This window comes from Dromiciops gliroides, chromosome 1, assembly GCF_019393635.1.
Source record: "Dromiciops gliroides isolate mDroGli1 chromosome 1, mDroGli1.pri, whole genome shotgun sequence".
Lineage (NCBI taxonomy): Eukaryota > Metazoa > Chordata > Mammalia > Microbiotheria > Microbiotheriidae > Dromiciops > Dromiciops gliroides.
The window spans coordinates 458,020,194-458,045,185 of NC_057861.1; the positions used below are offsets into that span (position 1 = coordinate 458,020,194).

The window sequence follows — 24,992 nt, forward strand, 5'->3', positions numbered from 1 at the left end:
CACTTTTTATCCAATGTATGTTTCTTGTTCAGTTTTAAAGGTGAGATTACTGTCATATATATACTTGAGACATGATGGAATTTTTCAAGACCTTTTTGTTGATTTAGGTTGCATTTCTCTGGGGAACATATTACTTTATGTTTTCATTTGGAAATGAATGTGAACTATTTTTTTTCCTCTCATCACTCAATTTCCCCATTAAATGTTATATAGTAAAGAAAAAAGGCATTTTGGACCAAGAATCGAAAACATTGGGAATTGCGTATATAACAAGAATCCAGATTTAATTGCACATGCTGGATCCTATACCTTTAGTGGCAAGGTAGAGAAAAATTTCTGACAGAATATACACATATGTTATTCATATGAAAAACATCTCAAACAATTTACAAGTACTAGAAATTTTAGCTTTTTGTTTTTAATGAAAACAAGCACACATTTTTCTTATATACCTTGATTTGGCTTATCAAAAATGGTAAAAAAGAAATTGCACACAATATACTCATAAAAAGAAGAGTCATCTCTATTATTTTTGGGGGATGCTAAAACAACGTACTAAAGGGGGCAGCCAGGTGGTGCAGTGGAAAAAGCACCAGTCACAGATTCAGAAGGACCTGAGTTCAAATCTGCCTTCAGACACTTGACACTTAGTAGCTGTGTGACCTTGGGAAAGTCATTTAACCCTCATTGCCCCCCCCCACAAAAAATAAAACAAAGTGCTAAAAACAAAAATGTCATTGTTGCCAAGTGAAGTGTAACGTCTTGCTATAATACCACATCTGAATTTTCTGGGGAAAGCAAAGTTCTAAATATGAGATAAATATTTTATTGAGGTACATTATAATTCATGGTATCCCCACTGTTTCAATGCTGTTTTAAGCTGCTTAAAATGGCAAAAAGACTTTTGGGACACCCTATATTATCTACAGAGATGAAAAATGCCTGCTTACATGCAGTTTTTAAAATGAGTGACTATAAAACTAATAGTTTTACTATTAGTAATATAATATAATATATAATATTAGTAATATAATATTAAAATGTAACTATCAAGAGAGGAATCTAATATAAATAGAAACAAGAATTTTCCATTTCCCTGAATAATCCTTAACTTTTATTTATTTGAACTAAAAAAAACTGATAGCTCTGACCTGAATTAATAAATAACTAATCAGAAACATGGAGAAAATATACATTTCTAAGTGTAATCAAATATCACAATGGTACTCCTTTCCAAATATTTCTGTCATGAAATATATAGAAATTACATGCATCTATTAAAAATACAAATCTGATTTTTAAAGTTGCTGATGATCCGCTTTGCACAACAAATTACCTTTGTTTTTGTCCTACAATGAAAAGCACACGTAAGAGAAGGACTTCCATGCATACCATGAACCTTTAAAAATATTCAGAAACCTTACAAATTTTTTTTCATCATTTAAAAAAAGTTGTGTACTAATACAACAAAATGTAAAACCATAGCAAGAAAATGTGACTGAATTAGAAAGGAAAAAAAGCTTGTCATGTACCAGGGTCTAAAAAAAGTTGCCATGATCTTTTAAAATGAGTACTGACTTTTTAGAAGAAATATGAACAAACAATACTTTAAAAACAAATCTCCTTCGCAATACTTTTGTGACCAATTTCCATGATACTTGAAGTTTTTATGGTAGTCATCCACATAGAACAACAACAAAAAAACCCAAAAACCACCAACTGATACTCAAATAGTGTCACTACCACTGAAATAATTAATTATTTAGTTAAGGCTTCAAATAAGGAGTCAAGAATAAAATAGCTATTGGAATCAGACTTGTGCTCTCATCCTTGATTTTCTTTTTTTGGTCTTCTGAAGAGAGAAGAGGAAGTGCCTGGAACATTCTACTCACCATTTGCTCATGTCCCAGAGAGATGGTAGGGCTTCAGGGCCCAGTTTGGAGCACTCCAATCTTATTTTCCAAAGTATAAATGCAATAAAATTGAACAAAGGAACAATTTTTATTGGCATTGTCCCATGGGACCATCATTTGGTCTCTAATCAGTTGAAGTGACAGAGATTTTCTAGACCCTGTTGTGTGACAGAAACCAAATGCTAAGGATGATGTGGAGAAGTTAGTGAAGGCAAAGCAGATCCCCCTCTGAGATATTGGTGGGGTTCACTCACTAGAGTGATTTCTCTTTTTTAAAATGCTTCATATGGTTGGATTAAAATGTATGAGAGGGGAAGAGGTTAGGGTTTGTCGTGATTTTTTATAGTGATGAAATTCTATGGTAGAGTTTGCAGAGTTATGAGAAAGATTTAGTAAAATGGCTGAGAGTTCTTTTCAGAAAGAAATGCTGAAAGACCACATGCTAAGAATTACCTTACTTGATCTTTTCCAACTCTTCCTCATTAGCATGGTCTGTAAATGAAATAAAGCAATTTAATTACCTTTCCACTCAGTTATACAATAGGGTAGCCAACTGTCTTAAAGGACCCTCCACCTTTTATTTCTAAGTTCTGTAACAATGAACACTTGCCAACAACAACTATACAAGACAAAAGGAAAAATAATAATACCAGAACACAACTAGAAGCACTTTCACTCAAGCAGTTTATCTGGTGAGAGCTTGGGTTGGTTATTCTTTTATTGAAAGAATTCTATATTGGACATAAGACAACTGGTCTCATTTCTCTGAAATAATTTGTAACTAAAAAGTCATAAATTTTTAATTACATCTTCTGTATGATCAACCAATGACATACAAAGCAATGACTTTTTTTTCTACTAATGGAGGCAACATGAATATTCACATGCCATAACGTCTCTATAAAAGTTGGTACAGCATAGACTTCTTCAGAAGTACTTTGAAATTTCAAACTTCCCCTCCTCTGCTCCAACCTCAAATTCAGCCCAGTAATAGTTAATATTTACCCACATGCTAGCAAAAGTCTCCTTAAATAATGGACCACAGCTTGGTTTCTAGGAATATCCATTACTTTTACCTATATTATTGTTTTTGCTGCTGCTGCTGCTGCTGCTGCTACTACTACTACTACTACTGCTACTACTATTACATCAAAACTTTTGTTTCAAAACAGCATTTGAAGCCTGAGGGGAGGAGATTTCTAACCAAAAAGTCTGTCATCAAGATGGTCCCGGCTTGGGGCAGCTAGGTGGCATGGGGAAGCTAGGGGGCACAGTGGATAAAGCACCAGCCCTGGATTCAGGAGTACCTGAGTTCAAATCCGGCCTCAGACACTTGACACTTACTAGCTGTGTGACCCTGGGCAAGTCACTTGGCCCCCATTGCCCCGCAAAAAAAAAAAATGGCCCTGGCTTTGTACAATTCATGCTGTGAGTCTCAAAGTTGTCTTTCTGTTGCTTAGTTGTAAGTGATAAAAGCCAAAGAAAAGGTTTTTGCCCTTCTAATTAATTTCAGAAAAGGATTAGTGATAAATGGAAGGGTTTTATCTTTAAGCAATGAACCCTCCATAGCCAATCTTATTTTTAATGTCCTCTCTAATGTCATTTAATATGCATAGATAAGCTCCACAAAGGAAGTAAGTATTGCAAGACAAGTAATAAAGTATTTCTGGAAATGTTTGCCATATCCAGGTGAAGGTTAAGAGTCAAAGAAATATACCAGAACCTAGATGGAGAACCATTTGGTATACAGAACATAATAAAGATCTGGTCTGTTTTGGAATCAGTACAAGTAGGATTAATTATTATTATTTTTTTTTTTTGCAGGGCAATGAGGGTTAAGTGACTTGCCCAGGGTCACACAGCTAGTAAGTATCAAGTGTCCAAAGCCGAATTTAAACTCAGGTACTCCTCAATCCAGGGCCGGTGCTTTATCCACTATGCCACCTAGCTGCCCCCTAGTAGGTTTAATTATAAAAATGCCAACAGGATTTTGTTCTTAGGTGGGTCAATGTCAAGGTTTCAATGTATAAATTTGTAATTTTTAACTTTTAGTGAAATTTATTAGATTTTTTTGTATCCCTAGATAGTAATTATAAATGTTATTAATGACATTATTAATATACCCAAACTCAGAAAATAAATATTTACTAAGGGTAAAAAATGTTGCAAACTCTTATGAAATGGACTCAGAAAACTTATACACACACACACACACACACACACACACACAGAAATCCCTTCCAAAAGTATAAATACAAATAAAAATGTATACACATGTACTTGTATTTATATATACATATATATTTTTTATATTTTATAATATATGTATATATAAATATATACAAAAATATATACACATATGTATATATGTGTACATATGTATAATGCATGGAAAGTGGATAGAACACTGGCCTTAAAGTCAAAAAGACTTGTAATAGAATCCCATTTCTGATACTTATTAGTTGTATAACCCTGGGTAAGTCACTCAAAATCTCTAAGCCTCAGATTCATCTGTAAAATGGAGATGACAATATCTATAGTATTTACACTTCTTGCCACCTGTCTTCTCTGCCCCCCTTCCCCACCTAGAATAGTATTCCCTATAGAGACATTGAGGAAATTATTCAACTTTGGTATTCCTTCCTAGGAAATGAGTTGTCCTGATTGTTGAATGAGTACAAATTCACCTATCTGGATATTCCAGACTTTTCTTCATATCCTTCTACCTCAGTCATTCTGCTGTTATGTTTTGTTGCTGCCCTAATCTTTTTCATTCATCTTCTCTCAGGATGATAGTAATGATCAAATTAGATAATGTATGTAAAGTACTTTGTAAAACTTAAAGCATAAAATGTTAGCTATTATTACCTATTATATATGATATATTATAGATCTTTATTTACTGGTTCCTTCCCCACTATATTCAAATATTCCTGGACCTTCCCTATTCTTAAAAGATGAGAACCTACTATCCCCTCATGCTATCATTCTAAATCCTCTTTTTCTCAACCAAATTCCTAGAAAAAGCTGCTTGCACCTACATTTCTTCTCTCATTAATTCCTTAACCTTTTGCAATATGGCCTCTAACAATCTTCACTCAATTGGAGCTACCTTCTCCAAAGTTACCAGTGAGCCAAAAGCACAATGTGTCAAATCGACAAATCTGATGGGTTTTTCCTCAGTTTTCATATTTCTCAGTATCTCAACTTCTGCTGCATTTGATTATAGGATTAAGCTTCTCTCTTTAGGAAAAACTAGTCCTAAAATAATAAACCAGACTAACATAGTCTAAGTCTAGGTTACCTATAGATTTAGTAAATAGACAGATTGAGAAGATTTTATCATTTTGTCACAGAAAATTTAGAAGAATAAAATAATCATAAGATTACAAGGTTTTTCGAAAGGTTAAATTTCCCTTTCTAGCAGAAAGGAGGGTCAACTAGAAGTCAAGTTCCCCTTTCTGTCAGCTGGAGAAAGGTTAGCCAGAGATTGTTATTTTTTCCAGTCTTATTGAATAAGTCCCCCCTTTTTTCTTTCTTCAACTAGAGTCTAAATTGAGTAATGGAATATTCTAAGGAAGATGGGGGTGGTGGTTACTGCTAAGCACTGACCACAAATCTCTCCCAGTATACTTCCTAGTTGCAAAAGGTACCACTTGCAGGAAAGGACTTCTGGCATAGGATTAAGAAAGTGGAGGAGAAGCTATTATCCAATTGAATTATGTTCAAAACAAGTTTCTGTAACTTTTCCAATTCTTTTTTATTATAAAAACCATCTCTGTAAATCACTCCCAGTCTCTGACCTCTGAGTAGTCAGGTGATCTGGTTAGATATGCATATGCTAGCTTTGCAGATCAAATCATAGATGGCTTGGTAACTTTGTCCTCAGTTTCCTTTTTATTTCAGATAATCATTTTTTAACAATTTACCTAATTTAATAAACTCCAGTGGCTCACTATTTCTACTAGGCTGAAAAAAGCTTCTCTGCTGTTCAAAGCCCTTCACAATATTGTGAGTTTCATTATACTCACTCTACTTTTCCCATATTTTATGGTTTCAACAAAATGACCTTCCCTCTGTTCCTTACACACAACATTCTATCTCCTTTTTCTGGTCTTTGAACTGTCCACACTCCATGCCTGGAATATAATCCATCCTCATCTCTGCTTCACAGAATTTCTCAAGACAGTGAAAAAGCTAGCTTTTATGTGAAACCTTTGGTGATTCCCTTAAATTACTGGTGCTCTTTCTCTCTAATTACCTTGTATTTATTTTCTATATATTTATTCTGTATCTACTTTTATACAAACTTGTTTTTTTTCTACCAATCCATTGCTACTTGAGAGCAGAGATTGTTTTTTGTCTGCATATCCTCAGTTCTTAGTTCAGTCCCTGGTCCATAACTGGTACCTAATAAACACATACCAGTTGACTGACTGATGTAGACACGTAGAATATACATATATAAATATATTAGACATTTTCCATGTATTATCAATTGTGAAAGAACGTACTTTCATAATTTATAGTTTTCCAAATGTCTCCTAGAATGATATTATTTGACTTCCAAAGGCAGGGAATTCCAATTTTTGAGCGAATGGTCCTCAGTAGAGGAGAATAAAGATGTAGCTTGTGCCTTTCCCTGTGAGTTTGGGTAAACTGTGTATCTATCTTTTATGTCTGCCCATAAACAGTATTCAGGGGGGTTACAGTGGAAGGCAAGAAAGTGATGCTTTAGGTATTCTTAAAGCTAAATGAGACCTACATCTTAAAAGTGCCCCCTCCTTTTTTTTTAACCATGAACTTCAGCTGTGAAAATGTGATTGCACTTGGGCATATGTTGTTAGCATGAAAAGCTGTTGTAATATAAATTCAAATCGCTTATACTAATGATCAGGAGCTCAAATTTCTTCAAAGACAATAAGAGGAAATAAACAGTATAAAATATGGTCTGTGATAGATGAGCTGTGGGGAATGATTACATTTGTAAAAGATTCCACAACCCAAATCCATTCTTCACTTTCAATCTTTATTTGAGTAATATTTTCCTTTAGGCAATTACATAACTATCACAGATTATGTTAAACATCACAGAGCTATGACTGAAGAAAGAATATGTGTTTTACAAAGGATTTACAAATCAAATTTTTGAGTGGGGTATCTGCAGAAATGCTGAATGCAAAAACATTCTGAGAAGCATGTTGAAAATAAACTATCTGAGAAGAATACAGTTTTGAAATTTACTTAATGAGTACATCAAGGATAACTTCATATATTTCCCAGGATTCTGAGTCTTTTAATGCCAGCTCAGCAATTTTGTATTTCTATGGGTATCTAAGAAAATATGCAACGCAAATGAACTCACTTTTATTTCATAAAGACTCCAATGATGAAATCTGTGCATTGGAATCTGTTAGAAAAAGAGTCAGAAAGAACTCATGCATGCACAATTAGACAGAACCATAAAAGAACAGGACACACGTTTGTACAGAAGACAGACTACAGTTCTAAAAAAGCTTCATGCAATGAGAAGAGAAACAAGATACATGCCATGCAACTTGTTAGCATGCTCTGGACAAATTTTAACTCATAGACACATCAGTGAAATGTGAGAGGGGCGGGAAATCAAGACAATTTTGTTTATATATTTTCTTTTAAAAACTCAACTGTTTTCAACTCAATTATATTTTAACCCCAAAACTTGTGACGTATTTGCCTTTATTGATACTAAATTTCATGTTGTTTATTGAAAATTATATTCTGAAGTCTTTAGAAACATATTTAATAGGTTGTTAGGTTTTTAAATACTTCATTTTTATTTATTTCTCCAAATGCCAGTTCACACAAGGAGAAAACCTTCAAACAGTATTTTTCACATAAATACATCATCAGTTTGACTAACTGTATCACTGAAACTCATAAAATTTCTTAGAGATTTTAGCATTTTGTTATAGTAACTACTTTGTTCTTCTAGTCTTCTTTTCTTTTCATTCACAATTCTACTTAATTGAAGTAGAATATTTAATAATCAGTTAGAAGTTCTTCATACTTATTCTTATTTTCTCTGTTTTTAATATCTCTATACATCAAATATCTATTATATCATTGTGCAAACCAGATTGTTATTCCTTTATAATTTAGTAGAAAGAGCTTCCTGAGGCTCAGATAAATAGGCTTGATCATGGTCACATGGCTTGTATTAGATCCCAGGATTTGAATCAAGGTCTTCTAGACTCCAATTAAAAAACCCTATGCAGAATGCAGAAATATTTTATTTTATTGTATTATATTGTATTTTTGCTGGGCAATAAGGGTCAAGTGACTTGCCCAGGGTCACATAGCTAGTAAGTGTCAAGTGTCTGAGGCCTGATTTGAACTCAGGTCCTCCTGAATCCAGGGCCGGTGCTTTATCCACTGTGCCACCTAGCTGCCCCAGAAATATTTTAAAACAAGCAAAAAAGTAAACACACGTATATATTTGTGTGTATTTATATATATGTATATATATACACATATACATATATGCACATATGCTGGTCATGAGCTCATGATCAACATTCATAGAAAGACCCCAATGAAAATAATTTTAGCACAAGGGTCAGAAGTTGAGAAGATAGAGAAATTATATCAAGAACTTGATAAAAGCTTCCAAATTAAATCAACATACACTTTGGGTTTTGGTAACTTCAATAGAGGTCATGATGAAGTGATGCTTTAAAAAAAGTTGGAATATATATCTCAGGAGTTAGATATGAGAATATTTAAAGGATTATAGCTATATAGAATCTTTTATGGCTATATGTCATAAGTACCCTCTTCAAGAGAATAGGTGGGATGTACTAGACACTAAAAGATATAACAAAAAAGAAATGATAATTTAAGCAGAGAGAGAATAACTGACTACTGATGGGGCAACATTTCTAATCCAGCCATTTGTTCAGTCAGACCACTAACATATTAGAGCAAAAAAGCAAATTACTACCAAACTACAAAAAAGAATTAAAATAGGAAGAAACTGCATGTTACTGAGGCAGTTTCCACCTGACTTGTTTAAATTTGTGGTTGATACTGAAAAATGAAATGGACAAAAGAACAGACCTTATTTGACACAAACTATCGTCACAAACAATGAAGAGCCTAGAAACTACCTCAACCAAGAAATTCTTTAATGTGGAGATATATAGCAGGTGGAGTAACATCTGTTTAGAATAGAAACATATAATTGAGAGATAATTACTAATCATTAATCTACATGCCTACAACAATGATTAACTAATGGAAAATTCCCCATTTCTACATAATTTCATGAGAATGATCTATGCATCAAGAAAATGAGAAGAAAAATAGGCTTTTGAAAACTATACTATATAACAGACCATATCATTACATTGACAAAATTGATTGAAAAATTTAAAGACAAGCTCCTACTGTGCTTACTGTTTGTTGAGTACATTAAAAATAATTTGATTTGATAGAGCAAAATATCGCACTAAAGACTGTCTCCCATCAAGGCCTCTCATTCATGTCAAAATCACAAAAGATTCTTTGAGAGATATAATAAAGTTAACTTTGGTTAATGACCATCTGATTATTAATATCAAATTAGGCAAAAGACAAGAAATCATGTGCTTATCAAAGGTTTCCACCATTTTCATGGAAGATGTATAGTCCAGAGTGCCAATTTAGAGAGAGATCCTTCTATTTGGAAGTCCTCCAGATGTTCCTCTTTGAAGATGAGAATGTGGTGAATTCATCAAGCCTCAGCATCTTGCAGAACCTCTTAATGGGAAGACTCATGGATGAAGAATGCTCACTGTCCACATCATGATATACAGTTGGATGGTCAACCCATATGATTTTCCCATCAATACAATGTTTTTTTCTTGGAGACAGTGGAAAGATATATGGTGGGCATCAGCAAGTTTCAACAAAGATTAATAATAAAGGATTTCATATGAAAAGTTAATAAAGAATATCCCTGTGGGAGCTGTATGACTAGAAAAGGAGGTAGATCATGAGCATGAGGGAAGAATGATCTCTGCAGCATGTATACTCCACTTATATCCATTAAATGTCAGAAATCTAAAGGAAGCCTCCCAACAAAAGGACTGCCCTGATGGGCCTTTGTGATAGCTTCTGGTGCTTTCCTCCATCAGTTGGGTGGCTTTTTTGAGACAAAGAACAATAAGCATTTCCATCTTTACATCCATCTCTTAATCCCCACTTAAAACTTCTGCTTTTGTTTATAATCTTTACCTTATGGAATACTTCAGGTTAGGAGCTATAAGGAACTGAAAGAAAATGGTCAGGATGGTCAACATCCAGAAGCAAAAGATGGAACTATCAGCAAACATTCCTTCTAGAGGGAAGCACCTGGACTTTGTAGTTTACCCCATTGTCCATCTGCAGCTCTGCTTGGTCTGAACTCCAAAAAAACCCAAGATGGTCCCCTGGTGTTCCCCTGTCCCCCAAGCTTTCCAGCATCCTCTTATGTTTTGTCTTCCCCCTTAGATTGTAAGCTCCTTGAGAGCAGGCTGTCTTTCTTTTTCTTATTTGTATCCCTTAGCATTTAGCACAGTCCCTGGTACATAGTAGGTCCTTAATAAATGTTTATTGAATTAAAAAATTCTCTATGCTTGGCTCTTGGGCAAGTCTCTTACTTTTGTTGTAATTCTTGTGACTATCTATCTATCTATCTATCTATCTATCTATCTATCTATCTATCTATCTATCTATCTATCTATCTATCTATCTATCTACCTACCTACCTACCTACCTACCTACCTAACTACCTACCTACCTACCTATCTTACAGGGTAAGAACCAAAGTGAAATTTAAAGTAAGACGGTATTTCAGAGAAGCTAGTAACTGGTAATTCTACTCTCTCAAGGTCTTGGAGGAACTAGTCAGAAAGTGAGTGGGAAAAAGGAAAATCCCTTTTAGGAATTTACTTTAAACCTAAGATAAGTCTATTTCGGATGTATGAGAATGACCAAAGAAAATGCAAGGAAACAGGGAGAAAAGAGAATGGAGTTCATAGTTCATAAATCTAGGGCTGGAAGGGACCATTTTGAAGATGAGGAAACTGAGACCTAGAGATATTAAGGGACTTGCCCAAGGTCACAATGGTATTAAGTAGCAAACTGGGATTCAGAAGAGACAGTTTATGAGAATCAACATATTTTCTGAAAACTCATTTTTCTTCTCCAGTCAGTTTCAACTAGCAGCCTACCTAGTTGGTTCCAGATCATCACTTCCCAGGCACTGCATTATTATCATTACTACTACTACTACTACTACTACTACTACTACTACTACTACTACTACTACTATACTACTACTACTTTTGTTATTACTATTATTACTACTAATATTGTCATTAATGTTGCTTTTATTTTAAATTTGCAAAGATATTGAAATTTTAGGGCTTGTGGGAAAATGACCTGAACTAAAATAATGTTGAAAATTACAATCCCATTGCTTGATGCTTCTTTGAACTGCAATCACCCACCACTACCCAATTCAGAGTAATTAATTATTTTCACCTTCAAGGTCCAGGCTTGGAATCATTATAGCTGTGACTGATTTCGTGACTTGGAATACATATCTTCCCTTTTTAAAATAGGTGATAGATCAAATTTTCACACTAAATATAATTAATTGGATATCTTAAAAAAATTCATATGCTCATTTCAACAAAAAGGTAGATGTGAAATATAGGAGACCAGACAAATTATAGGTAATTACAGATAGTAATATTAAACATAAAGAAATTGATGCTCTTGATAATTCAAGGGCAAATTTTACAAATTATAAAACCTCTAGTTCTCAAGCTCTCTAAAAATGATTTTTGTTAATATAAAATAAAGCTTGGTATCCTTAACTAATATTTACTGAATGCCCCAAATGTCATTAGGAGAAGAAAAAAATTACCAATGTGAAATACCTAAATGCCTATAATCTTGACAGTAAACTTTTTGAGTTTATTATCTAATGGTTAATTTTGCTAAATTTCTATTCAATTGGAAACCATAAATATCAGTGATTATGTCACAAGTCTTTTCAAATTCCCTTTTCTCCAAGAATATTGCTTCAATGAAGGGGACAAATGTTATTTATTTATTTATTTATTTGTTCATTCATTCATTCATTCATTTATCTATTTATTTATCTACTTATTTATTTATTTTGTTTTATTTTGTTTTGTTTTATTTTGTGGGGCAATGGGGGTTGAGTGACTTGCCCAGAGTCACACAGCTAATAAGTGTCAAGTGTCTGAGGCTGGATCTGAACTCAGGTCGTCCTGAATCCAGGGCCCATGCTTTATCCACTGTGCCACCTAGCTGCCCCCAGACAAATGTTTTAATAAAGATTCCTTGACAAAAAATATAATGGAAGTTGATTAAGTAACATAAATGGACTCTCAGTCCTGTGGTGAGATCACCTCAACGTGAGATTTTTCATATGCTAATCCTTTTTCGTTTAGGAGAAGCTCTTTGAACCTATATTGCATTGTGAAGAGTCTACTTCAACATAAACAAGTAGGAAAATATTCATCACAATCAACGAATAAGCAAAATTAACTTGTATTGGAAAGAGATCCAGCTTCAATAACAATAGCATGGATAAAATTGGAATTTTGAGGGGTAACAAAAATGATGGGGCTTATTAAGATTCCTGTGCTGCCTACTCATTATGACTTAAATCAGGTAAAAATAACCTCCACATGCATGTTAATCCCAAAGGATTCAAGAATCTACCCATTCCTATAGAGGTCATGATGATCATGACAATGCCCCATACTGTTCTGGGCCTATGGCAAGAGAAATGATTTTTATTTGAAGGATTTACTCCAATGACTCTTCCCCTCACCTCTACCTCTTAGCTTCCTGGCTTACTTCAAGCCTTAGTTCTAGACATAACATTCCCTTTCAGTCTCCTCCCCCTCATCTTTACTTCCAGTGCCTTCCCTCAGAAATCACCAACCATTTACACTGTATGTATCTTTTATGATCATAGTTGTTTGCAAATTGTCCCCATTAGAATGTGAGTTCCTTGAAGGCAGGGACTACTTTTTACTTTTCTTTGTATTCCTAGCACTTAGCACAGTGCCTGGTACATAGTGAGAATTAATAAATTCTTGCTAATCAGCTGATTGATTGACTATCAAAATATGCATTTCTATGAATGGTTTTCAGTCCTAATTGTTCATAAATTATTCCTTGCCCACTTCTGTACACATACAGAAAGAGTTATGCTCCTTTTAAGTCTTACCACATATCTTTTTTTTAAAATAAAATATGCCCAAAGGGGAGAAATCACTTGGCTAGAGACTTAAGTGTAGATAATAGGAATATATTTAGCAAATGCAAAAGAATATATGCTTATGTGTATTTAATTAATATCTGTTTATTAAAGGAGATTAAGAGAAGGATAAGCTGAAACTATAAATCTCACATACAAGTTAATATCTGAATTGAGTTAAACATTTTGCCTGCCTTCTGGAAAAAGATTTCCTAAACTAATTAGATATTAATTACATATCCTGAATGTACATTTTCAGCAAGTATTTCTTTAAAAAACACACACAGAGGCATACACACACATACACACTCCCGAAGCATCCAAAATTAAAGCTACTTTAAAAATGAACTCTAGTTCTAATACACAGGACTACAACAAAATTTCATAATTCAGTTCTCATTAAATAATGCCAAAGATTTTTCATTCTGGTGAATATCTGTTAAATGAGGTCAGGAAAAACAACTAGCGAGACCTACTGATTTGGGTCAAAATTGATTTTTAGCACAATGTTTGGCACACAGTAGGCACTTAATGTTCGATGACTATAACGATGACTATTTCACCCCCATGCCCAAATAGTCTGCTTCTCCCTAGTCTTTGTCAATTTCACAGGGCAGCAAAATGAAGTCCAGATGGCAAGTGCTGAAAAATGGATAACATCCAGCGACTGAAACATACTTATTATTCAGCAAACAAAAACCAGAAAGCAGAAACTCTGTTATAAATTCACCTCTGTTTTTTTTGTACTGTGATACAATTGGTCAAGAGTCCAATCCAAATTCTAATGTTTGTACATTCCAGAAGGAAATTCTAAAAATTTAATTGGTTAATGAATATACTCTTGAGACCATTATTAATTATTAGCTCACCTGGAATTTAATAGGTATAAAACAGACCTGAAGTTACAATGCATACAAATCTTTGACTTGTTTACAACAAGAGTTTCTGATCTGGTGGGATGAAATAGAAAAAAAAAGTGATCAAAGGATACAATAAATACAACAATGCCCACGGCACTCACAGAAACAGTGGAAAAAAACCTGAATTTTATATGTAGACTCTCTTAATTACCAACCCCTAGTCCAAAGAATGCACACAATGCACTTCAAACAAGAAAGATCAAGGATTACCTACTGGCTAGACCTTGTGTAAACTTACCACATCCCTCTGTTCTCCTTCTTTTGGAGTAAGAATTACTGACAGCAAAATGGTTCCCAGATCATGATCAGGATAATGTGGGTCTTTCAGAGTTAGAGTCACATCTGTTGGTCTAGGAGATAATAATAATAACTGATATTTACAAAGTGCTTTAGAATCTGTGGTATGCTTTACATATATTTCATTGAGTCCCACAATAACCATGTGAGGCAGGGTGTATTGGTCTAATTTTCTTCATTTAACAAATGAGGAAACTGAGGCTCAAAAAAGGTTAGTGACTTGCCCATGGTCAGAGTGCTACTAAGTGTCATGAGTTAGGACTTGATCTGGGGATATTTTCTTTTTCTTTCTTTCTTTCGAGGGGCAATGGAGGTTAAGTGACTTGCCTAGGGTCGCACAGCCAGTGCCAATTGTGAGACTGGATTTGAACTCAGGTCCTCCTGAATCCAGGATCAGTGCTCTATCCACTGTATCACCTAACTGGCCCAGGGGATATTTTCTATTTAACTTTAATAATTCAAATTTGTGCTATGGGTGCTGAAATAGGAAGCACTTAAGGACATGTTGAATTGAATCAGTGATTTAGTAACCACAGTTACACTGTAACTTGTTCAGGTCACAGGAGGCAGTTGTTGAGTTGTCGAGCATAAAACAACTAATGGTCCTGTACCCCACCCTGCTAATAAGCCTCTCCAAACTTCGCTAGATTGATCTTCAAATAACAAGCACATTGTTTATCACCAGGCCTATACTCAACGTCTTCCCAGTATGGTATGACCTAAAGCACATAGGATCACCTCCATGCTGTGAGTCATCAGAGTAGGGGTCTCCTACAGTCCTGGAGATCTTCTTTATGAGAATGAGACCATATCAAGAGGGTCCTCTCACAATTTTGTTTCAATAAAGTAAAATACATTTATTTATAAGAAATAAAAATAAATATGTATAATAAATAAATAATAAAAAAAATTATTTTATGGAGAAATTTTCTTTGGAAGGGGACAGGTCAGTGAATGTACCAGTGGGTGAATTAGCTAACAGACATATTTTATTTTCCTTTTCTTTCTATAAAATACATGAAACTCAAATATAAGAAACAAAATGGTGGCAGCTAGGTGGTACAGTGGATAAAGCAACGTCCCTGGATTCAGGAGGACCTGAGTTTAAATGTGGCCTCAGATACTTGTCACTTTCTAGCTGTGTAACCCTGGGAAAGTCACTTAACCCTTATTACCCCGCAATAAAAAAGAAAAGAAAAGAACAAGAAAGAAAGAATGAAATATATCAGGGAGTTTGGGCTAGATGACCCTTAAAGTTCTTTCTATTAGCATGGTTTTATTTACCCCTCCCTCAAATTTATAGTTTAATTCAGTTAAGCACCTATTGTGTGCCATGTACTATGCTAAGCACTGTAGATACAAAGACAAAAAATAGTCCCCAAGGTGCTCAATATCTAATAAATAAAATCAAGCAGAAAAATAACACAAATTTACACTGTTTTCTTCTGCTTTTTTTTTTTTTGGTACAACAGAATTAGGCTCCTCCTCAGATTAATATTGAGCATTAGCTAGAACTTTTATGACCTATGTTCCTCTGATATTTTTCAAGATTTCTTCTATTACCACAATCTGTAACTACATGATATTATAGTTGAAAGGTCAGTGCATTAGGCATGAGACGAACCTAATTCTACTCCCAGTACCTCCACCTACCAGCTGAGTGAACTTGTCTAAATCATTTAATCTGTCTGAGGTTCCAGTGACTGGATATGGAACTTCTTGGATGGAACAGCTCCTAACATTCCACATAAAGATGATTGGCATTCACCAATGCTACAAACATTTGGTACTGATATTAAGAAGTGACACATGAGGGTGGTAAATGACTCCTTGTGGAGGAATATGAAAGGAAAAAGAGGTCAAACTGACACATACCATCAAGGGAAGGAGCCTGTCTTCCCAAGGAAAAGCATTATGGATTTGAAAGAGGGCCTCTGGAACTTAGGAAGACTTTTTAGGGGTTATAAAGAAATTAAAATACTTGTAAGCCCTAGTGATGTTTCTGTCATAGCTACTGATGAAAGGTAAGGACCTCAGAAGTTACAATATATGGAAAGTGAGTGAAGTGAATGTCTGGTTAAGAAAGTGGTGTTTGTGAACAGAAATAGGCTTTCTGAAACATGATATAATAAAAAATGATTGATTAATGATCAGAGGTTGAATAGTTGTGTATTGGTGGGAAAGAATGTATTTGCCTGCAGACAGACTCAGGTTAAGAAAGTTTTAATCTGGAAAGGGTTGGAGCTAGAGAAAAACTGCTAAAAATCAGACAGCTGAAGGTTAACATTAAAGAGGTTCTGCAATTCATAGGAGACAGTGAAGAGAGGCATAAATGATGCTACCGGGCTCAAATAATCTATACATCAACTCATAGGGTATGGGTAATAAACGAATGAGCTAGAGATCTTAATATAAGGGATGGATTAACAATTGAAAAAGCATTTATTAAGTACTTATGTGTAAAGCACTGTGTTAAGCAATGGGGATACAAACAGAAATGTATCTATGATAAGAAAGGAAGATAGAAACAGAAAAACCAGACAGTCCTTGCTCTCAAAGAGCTCATATTCTAATGGAAGGAGACAATACACATAATGAGGTTCAGCTACAGGGAAGAAGGAACGGTACAGTGGTGTGTAGGCTGTGGTGGCAAGGAAGATGGTGATGTGTGTTCCTTAGAGTCATTTCCCTTGATAAAACAAAATCTGCTTCTGATGATCTTTTCACAGTGCCAAAGACTTTGGTGGCTGGAATGTTCTTTTCTGGGCTTTAGGTAGCTAGGACAATTAAGTAAAAGTAATCTCCTATGTATGTATCAGTGAGGTTTGGTGAAATAAAATTCACTCATGCAAAAGCGAAGCCTTATTCAAAAGGAAAAGATTACATAGAAAAAGGCAGTGTAGTAGTATACCTCAAAAAGATAAGCATATGTCTAGAAACCTGTCAATTTAATGGGTGAGCATGGTGCAAAAGATTTAGGTAAGGACCAAAGAAGGAAGAAACAGCAATATGGTGACCACAATATATTAAAGACCATTTGGCCAAGAGGTGAATGATGATAAATTCTTGATGTGGTTCCCAAAGTTAACAAAGGGGAAAGATTATACCTGTGAGGGGAGACTTGAACTAAATGAATGCCTCTCTTAAAAGTAAAGTTGTGGTTGAATTTCTTTTTGGCAATGACTGAATCTTTAAAAGGTAGAAGATATGACAAGGATGATTGTTGTGCTTGTTTATTCCTGTTAACAGTCTATATATATTGGACTCAATTTCTATATAAGAAATTTGATAAAAAAATATATTTTACTATCTGATTGTTTCTTAACCTAGATGCATTAATTTTGTGCAAAGGCATTTCAAATTCATGTAATCCAAGTCATATGTTTTATCTTTTATAATTGCTTCTATCCCTTGTTTGATTATCCTACCCATACAAGTGAAAAGTACACGCTCAACTTATTTTCTAAATTTAAAAATATGATCTTTAACATTCAGGTTATTTATCCATTTGGAATTTATTATAAAATATGTTGTAATGATGGAGAAAGCTCTCTAAATCCAGAAAAAAAAGAACTGTGGAATAAGGATGCAGACTGAACCATACTATTTCTTTTGGTTTTGGTGCTGTTTTTCTTTTTTGAGATTTTTCCTTTTTGCTCTGATTCTTCTCTTATAACATGACTAATGCAGAAATATGTTTAATGTTATTGAACATATATAACCTATATCAGATTACTTGCTGTCTTGGGGAGGGGGGAGGGAGAGGAAGGAGGGAAAATCTGAAATTAGAAATCTTATAAAAACAAATGTTGAAAACTATTTCTATATGTAACTGGAAAATAATAAAATACTTTTATAATAAAAAATAAATAAAATAAGTTGTAAAATTATAGTCTAAGATGAATTTCTGCCAGATTGATTTTCAGTTTTCTCAGGATATATTTCCTAAATAATTTAATGAACATATAAATTTCAAGAGAGAAAACACAAATTGATCATAATCGCTTGAAAAATTCTCAACCTTAATACTAATCAAAGAGGTACAAATTAAAATAATTTTCAGGTGGCAAGGTAAACCTGCTAAACAGGTAAACATAAATGAAAGAATAAAGTAAAACCTAGAGAGATTACAGAGAAACAGACATACTCATACATTGCTTGTAGAATCACAAAATTGTAGAAAAATTTTTGGAGAGCAATGTGTCAGTACATAGTCAAAGTGATACAAATAACTATATTCCAGAGTCCAAGAGTTCCATTGTTGGACATGTATTCTGGAAGTGTTATAAAAAACCACCAACAAAAGAACTATCTAGAAAATTTTTTGTAGCAACACTATACATAATTACAAAAAGGGATAAAAAATCTTATGTGTCTAACACTAGGGGAATGGTTAGCTAAATAATTGTGCATCAAGGTAATGTAATTCTAAGTAAATAGTAATACTAAGTAAAATAAACCTCCTATGTATGTATCAGTGAGATTTGGTGAAGTAAAATTCACAACTAGAATATATTAATGGAAAAGCAAAATCTTATTCAAAAGGAAGAGATTACATAGAAAAAACCAGGATAGCCTCATACATCATGCAATTAATATAAGCAAGTATGAAGTATAAAAAGAAACTTCGGAAAAAGAAACCCAAAAGGAGTATTCACTATAACTATATGAGATTAATGTAAACAAGAAATGAAAGAACAAATAATTTTAATGAAGACTTAGAGGATGTATTGGGGAAAAGTTTATAATACTAAAATTAATTAACTTAAATAGAGTTATCAAGTTTAGCTGGTTGCATTTGTGCTCAAGTTAACCTTATAACAACAACTTTTTAAAGCAATAAGTAATATTGGGAGGTAGTGGCCATATCACTTTGAATTATGTGACAATCAAAGAAAGAAATGCTAGGCCTAGTCAGACATGTTCCCTAGACTTTAAGAGAAAATATGTTTTAGAATTCAGAGATGATATGAGTAGTATCTCACAGCTTACTATTCAAAAAGAGAATTTGTGTAAAGTGAGATGAGAGATTCTCTGGAATGAAATTCTGTTAACAAACTTATTAATTTATATGTATGAAAAAGGAAAAGAAGGATATATATAAAAAGAACTAACATGGCTACATGAAGCTCTCATTAAAGAATCCAGACCTTAAAGGTACAAGAAGAGGTAGAAGTGAATTAATGAATGAAGGGATGAATGAAAAAAGCATTTATGTGCCAAGAACTGGGATAAGCACTGCAGATGCATGTATAAAAATTGAGATTCACTGATCTCAAGGAGATCACATTTTATTTGGAGGAAACAACATACATACAAATATAAATAAATAAATGTTAATTAACTGAGGAACATAACATATGGAAAGTGCTTTATAAACCTTAAAGCACTAGAGAAATGCAAGCTATTTTTTTCAAAAAAAGAGAAAATCTAGGTGAAATATAATTTTTCATCAGAAGAATATATTATAAATAAAAGTTCAGATGTAGGAAGGGTGGAGAGGCAGGGATGTTTTTAAAAGTTCTATGGAAGTGCTAATGGCAAGACCCCTTAGAGGGGATTAGTAGGCCAGATGACAACATTTAGAGGTTTGGAAAGAAGAGACAGGGCAAATGGTAATGTCTATAGGACAATGGGATGTAGGAGCAGGGTAGATGGTAAAACTTTATAGTCAATCCTCCAGCTAACTGAAAGGAATAGCATTGGTGATTCCTATTTCATACAAGTAGTAGTTAAGTAGCCTGGCTACCTAGGGTTTGGGGGAGTGTTAAAGGAAAGGAAAGGGAAGGATGGAGGGAACCTCACATAATCAGTTCAGATGAAGTGTGAATGGAGACCCCATTGGGACCAGGATGACCAAAGGCCAGGTGAGGAGGTAAAGGAGAAGCAAAGGAAGATGGTGTCTTTGGTCATGGCAGGTCTTCCTTCAATCTGGCTTAAATCTCAGTGATTCAGATCAGGAGAAGTGATAAAGGAAAAGGACCTGTATTGTTGATCTGGATGGGGTGTGTGAAGGAAGGTAACCATGGACAAATAACTAGGAATGGTAGAATGCCATCAGGGGAGCTAAAGTCCAATAAACTGAAGTCTGTGATAAATGCTAATGGCAATAAAGAATGGCTATTTAGGAGAGAAAAAAGTATAGAAACAACACTGCTTGGGGTGGATAGGAAGATGGAAACAGATGAGAGAAGGGAGGTATAGGCTCATGTGCTTGACTTCTGTTCTGGTCAAAATCTTAGAGAACTTTGTGATGTTTTACAAAATGAAAATGTAATTACTTTGAGTGAGAATGCATTTGTCAAGGACAAGTCAAATTCATTTGCTTTTTTGAAAAGATTGTCAGCCTAGCTGACCAGAGGAATTCCAAGAACCTACTACATTTGATTTTCCAAAAGGAAATATCTGCAGTGGAAGACCATAGGGCTGTGTCTTTAGCTCTATACTGGTATGATTTTAAAAACATAATTATGATTTGTTTTGTGGGGTGGTCAGGGTTGGGTGGCATGCCTGGGGTCACAGAGTTGGTGAGTGTCTTGTGCCTGGGGCTGGATTTGGGCTCGGGTCCTTCTGGGTCCAGGGTGGGTGCTTTGTCCACTGTGTCAACTAGTTGCCCCATGATGACATCTTTAGGGTAAAATTGAGGGGGGAGAGGAATGCACTGGGGGAGGGGGAGAGGAGAGGTAGAATGGGGTGAAATCTCATATGAAAGAAGCAGTAAAGGGCTTATGGAGTGGGGTGAGAGATGGGGAAGGAGTAGGGCAGTGAATGAGCCTTACACTCATCAGAATTGGCTCAAAGACCTTATTCTCATCAGAGTTGGCTCAAGGAGGGAACAACATACACACTCAATTGGGTGGAGTAATCTATCAAACCCTTCAGGAAAGTAGGAGGAAAAGGGGATAATGAGGGAGGAATGAAAGAAGAGAGGGCAGAGTCAGGGAGGAAGTCATCAGAAGCAAAACACTTTTGAGGAAGGATAGGGTGAAAGAAGATAGAAGACAGTAAATATCATGGGGAGGGAATAGAATGGAGGGAAACAGTTAACAATAGTAACTGGAAAAACTTTTGAAGCAGAGTAAAGAGTAATGTAAGGTGATGATGATTGGTGGATTGATGATTAGATGAAGATAAGGGTTGATTGATGATTATGAGGATTGAAGGATGATGATTGATGATAAGATGTATGGTACTTACTTTGCTGGGCTGTTTTGAAGAAAATTCTTTGTTGGGTATAAGGTGCTATATAAATGTTATCTATTACTGTTGTTGCAATCATCAACCTCATGGGTTTATTGTAAGGAAATCTCTCTTTAAAGTACTATATAAATGTAGTTAAGTATAAAAAAGTGATGAGCAGGATGCTATCAGAAAAGCCTGGAAAGACCTACATGAGCTGATGCAAAGTGAAATGTACTGTATACAAAATAACAGCAATATTGTAAGATAATCTGCTGTGAATGACTTGGTTATTTTCAGCAACGTAATGATGCAAGACAACTCTGAAGGTCTTATGGAAAATGCAATCCACCTACAGAGAGAGAACTGATGGTACCTGAATACAGAATCAAGCATAATTTTTTTGTTAGTTCCTTTATCTGAAGTTTTGTTTTTGCCTGTTTTTTTCTCACAACCTGGCCAATGTGGAAATGTTTTGCATGACTGTTCAGGTATATAACTTATATTGAATTGCTTGAGTTCTTGGGGGGTGGAGTGGGGAGGGAGGGAGGAAGACAATTGGGAACACAAAGTTTTTAAAAATGTATGTCAAAATTTATACTTTACATATAATTTGGGAAAATGAATTCTAAATATTGAAAATTTTAAAAATAAAAATTAAATTAAATTTACATTTTTAAAAAAATTAACATAAATTTTCTTTCCACCTAGGAAAGCTTATAATTATGATATTAATTTTATGAGCACAAATGTAAGACTGTATTTTTCCATATTAGGAATTGTCTAATTCAATTTATCTTAGTGTTTTAGCCTGGCAAGATATTTCTAAATGACTTGAAGGCCTGCTGAGAAAATATCTGAAAGGCACAAGATTAGTTGTCTTTTGCTTCTTTTTGTATCCCTGGTGCTTAGTATACTACCCGGAACATGGTAGGCACTTAATATTCATTGAATTATTATTGGTTATAGTTGAAAAGGATAACTAATCTGTTGGATAACAGAATTAGAATCCTAAAGGATTATTGTTAGGTTGAAATTGTAGGCTGAAGTTACCTAGATTAAATTTAAAAGAGAAAAATGCAAGGTCATGTACTTGGGTTCCAAAAACACACTGTACAAAAACAGGAGGAGACACAACTAGAAAGCAGGTCATATGAAAAAGCAGGTCAGGTATCCAAGAGAAGATTTAAAGGGGACATGACAAGTATTTTCACATAATTAATGGGTGTATGCCAGGATAGCTCAAAAGAAACTCATTACCTACATTTCATAAAATGAGGGGTCTTAAACTAGGTGACCTCTAAGTTCACTTCAAGCTCTAACATTTTGTGCTTTTAGAAAAGATAGAAATGGAGATTACTTGTTTCTTTTATATTGGTAGACCTGTTAGATACTGAAGTTGAGGAGGGGAACTTAGAGTAGAGAGACCCTAGATTTGAACCTAGGATCTTTTGACCTTGGACAGGTTGTTTGACCTCTTCAGGACTCAGTTTCCTCATCTGTAAAAGGAAGGGGTTGAACTAGGTGGCCTTAATGTTTCTTTCCCATGTTAATCCATGATCCCATGCCCCTTTTTCTTTTGTAACTGCCTCTTCTCTCTCCCTTATCTAATTTATTCTCCCCATTGTGGCCAAATTGAAATTCCTAAATCACACATATGACCTACTCCAACATCTTAAATGGTTCCCTATGTGTCTAGGATAAAATGCAAACTCCTCAGCCTGGTATTTAAAACCCTTCACTGGGGGCAGCTAGGTGGCACAGTGGATAAAGCACTGGCCTTGGATTCAGGAGGACCTGAGTTCAAATCCAGCCTCAGACACTTGACACTTACTAGCTGTGTGACCCTGGGCAAGTCACTTAATCCCCATTGCCCCACAAAAACCAAAAAACAAAAACCCTGCACAATCTGGCTCCCATTAATCTTTCTAGTTTTGTTTCATATTACTTTCTACTTTTTATGCACTCTGCTCTCATCAAACTGGCTTACTAGTTGTGCCCAGAATACGTTACCTTCTGCTACCACACATAAATGATCCTGCATATCTAGAATGCACATTTTCAATCTGCCAAGTGATTAATAAATGCTTGTTGAATTAATCCAAACCTCTCCCAGTACTTTGTGCTTTAATAAATGTTTGTTCAATTGTGCCTCCTAACTCCATGCTTATATTCAAGACTATTTACATAAAAATACTCAAAAGATCTATGGGTTTTGACAGTGCGATGAATTCCCAGTGTGGGAACTTCCTCCAGTGATACAGATTGGAAACATCTATGACTTACTAGATAAATTCTGGGAAATTGTTTGAGGTTCATAGAAGATAGGGTCACATAGCTTATATGTGGAAAAGATAGGTTTTGCATTGATGTTTTTTTGACTTCAAGCCCAGCACTCATATAAATATGTGTTCAACGTTATATGGCCTCAGATGATTGATTTCTACATAGAATTTAATGGTGGATATTCATAAATGTTTTTAAGGAAACAGCATGCCTTACATTTATAGTTTGGGAAGGAGTACTTCAGAGATTCTTTCCACCATCCTCCCCTCTTCCTAAAGTACTAATTGCTGTGCATGGCATCATCATCTTTCGAGCCAGTCAGGTTTACCACCTTAGGATGGATTCAGACCTCAATCCTCTGATTCCAAATTCCTTGTCCTTCCCACTCTACTAGTGCCTTTAACAAATCCTTGTTTGTCCTCAATCCTTCCTTCTCCTGGGATCATAAATTTAGAGCCAGAAGGGACGTCAGTCATCTGGTTCAACCACCTAATTTTACAGATGAAAAGACTAAGGCTGGAGTAATTAAGTGACTACTTGCTGAGGTCACAAAGGCAGTGATGGCAGAGCTGGGACTTGGTTTAAGTCCCAGGTCCTTAAACACCTAACCATGCTCTTTTCCAATATACTACTGAGAGTAAATAGTAGACCCAAGATTTGAACCAAGATCCTTCTACCCTAAACCCAATATGATAATAACAACAAACATTTCTCAAATGACTATTGTGTACAAAGAACTGTTCTAGGCACCAGGGAAGGACATGGAAGACAGTATCACAAAATGTCTGTCCTGGAAGGAAATTTGAAGATCAAGTCACATGTGCTCAAGGACACATAGATACTTAGTGGCAAAGAAACTACTTTAGCTCAAACCTCCCAGACTAGGGCTCTTTCCACAGGTCTGCTACATTCAATGTCCCTTCTCCATCAGATTAAGTGGGAGCAGCAGTTTCTTAGCCTTAAAATCATTCTTGTTCCAAAGCAATTGATACTCAATTTTCTCATATTGAACCAAATTCCAAAGAGGCAGACAGAGCAAAAGTCTTGCAATTTAGAAGACCTGGATTCAAATTCCCTGAAATGGACTAGCTC

The 24,992-nt window shown here is 34.9% G+C and overlaps 1 protein-coding gene across 6 annotated transcripts in view; it reads right to left on the reverse strand.

The window, feature by feature from the left end:
• Window positions 1-24,992, reverse strand: part of MCTP1 (multiple C2 and transmembrane domain containing 1) — a 793,635-nt gene that overhangs the window by 326,664 nt on the left and 441,979 nt on the right. For 4 of the 6 annotated variants that reach the window (XM_044001050.1, XM_044001033.1, XM_044001024.1 and 1 more), the window contains exons 5-6: window positions 14,377-14,488; window positions 2,367-2,405 (exon numbers count right to left, since the gene is read on the reverse strand). In XM_044001050.1, the coding sequence (XP_043856985.1) occupies window positions 2,367-2,405; window positions 14,377-14,488 (151 nt within the window). The remainder of the gene's footprint in view (window positions 1-2,366; window positions 2,406-14,376; window positions 14,489-24,992) is intronic. The other 2 variants (XM_044001060.1, XM_044001042.1) reach the window with 1 other exon arrangement.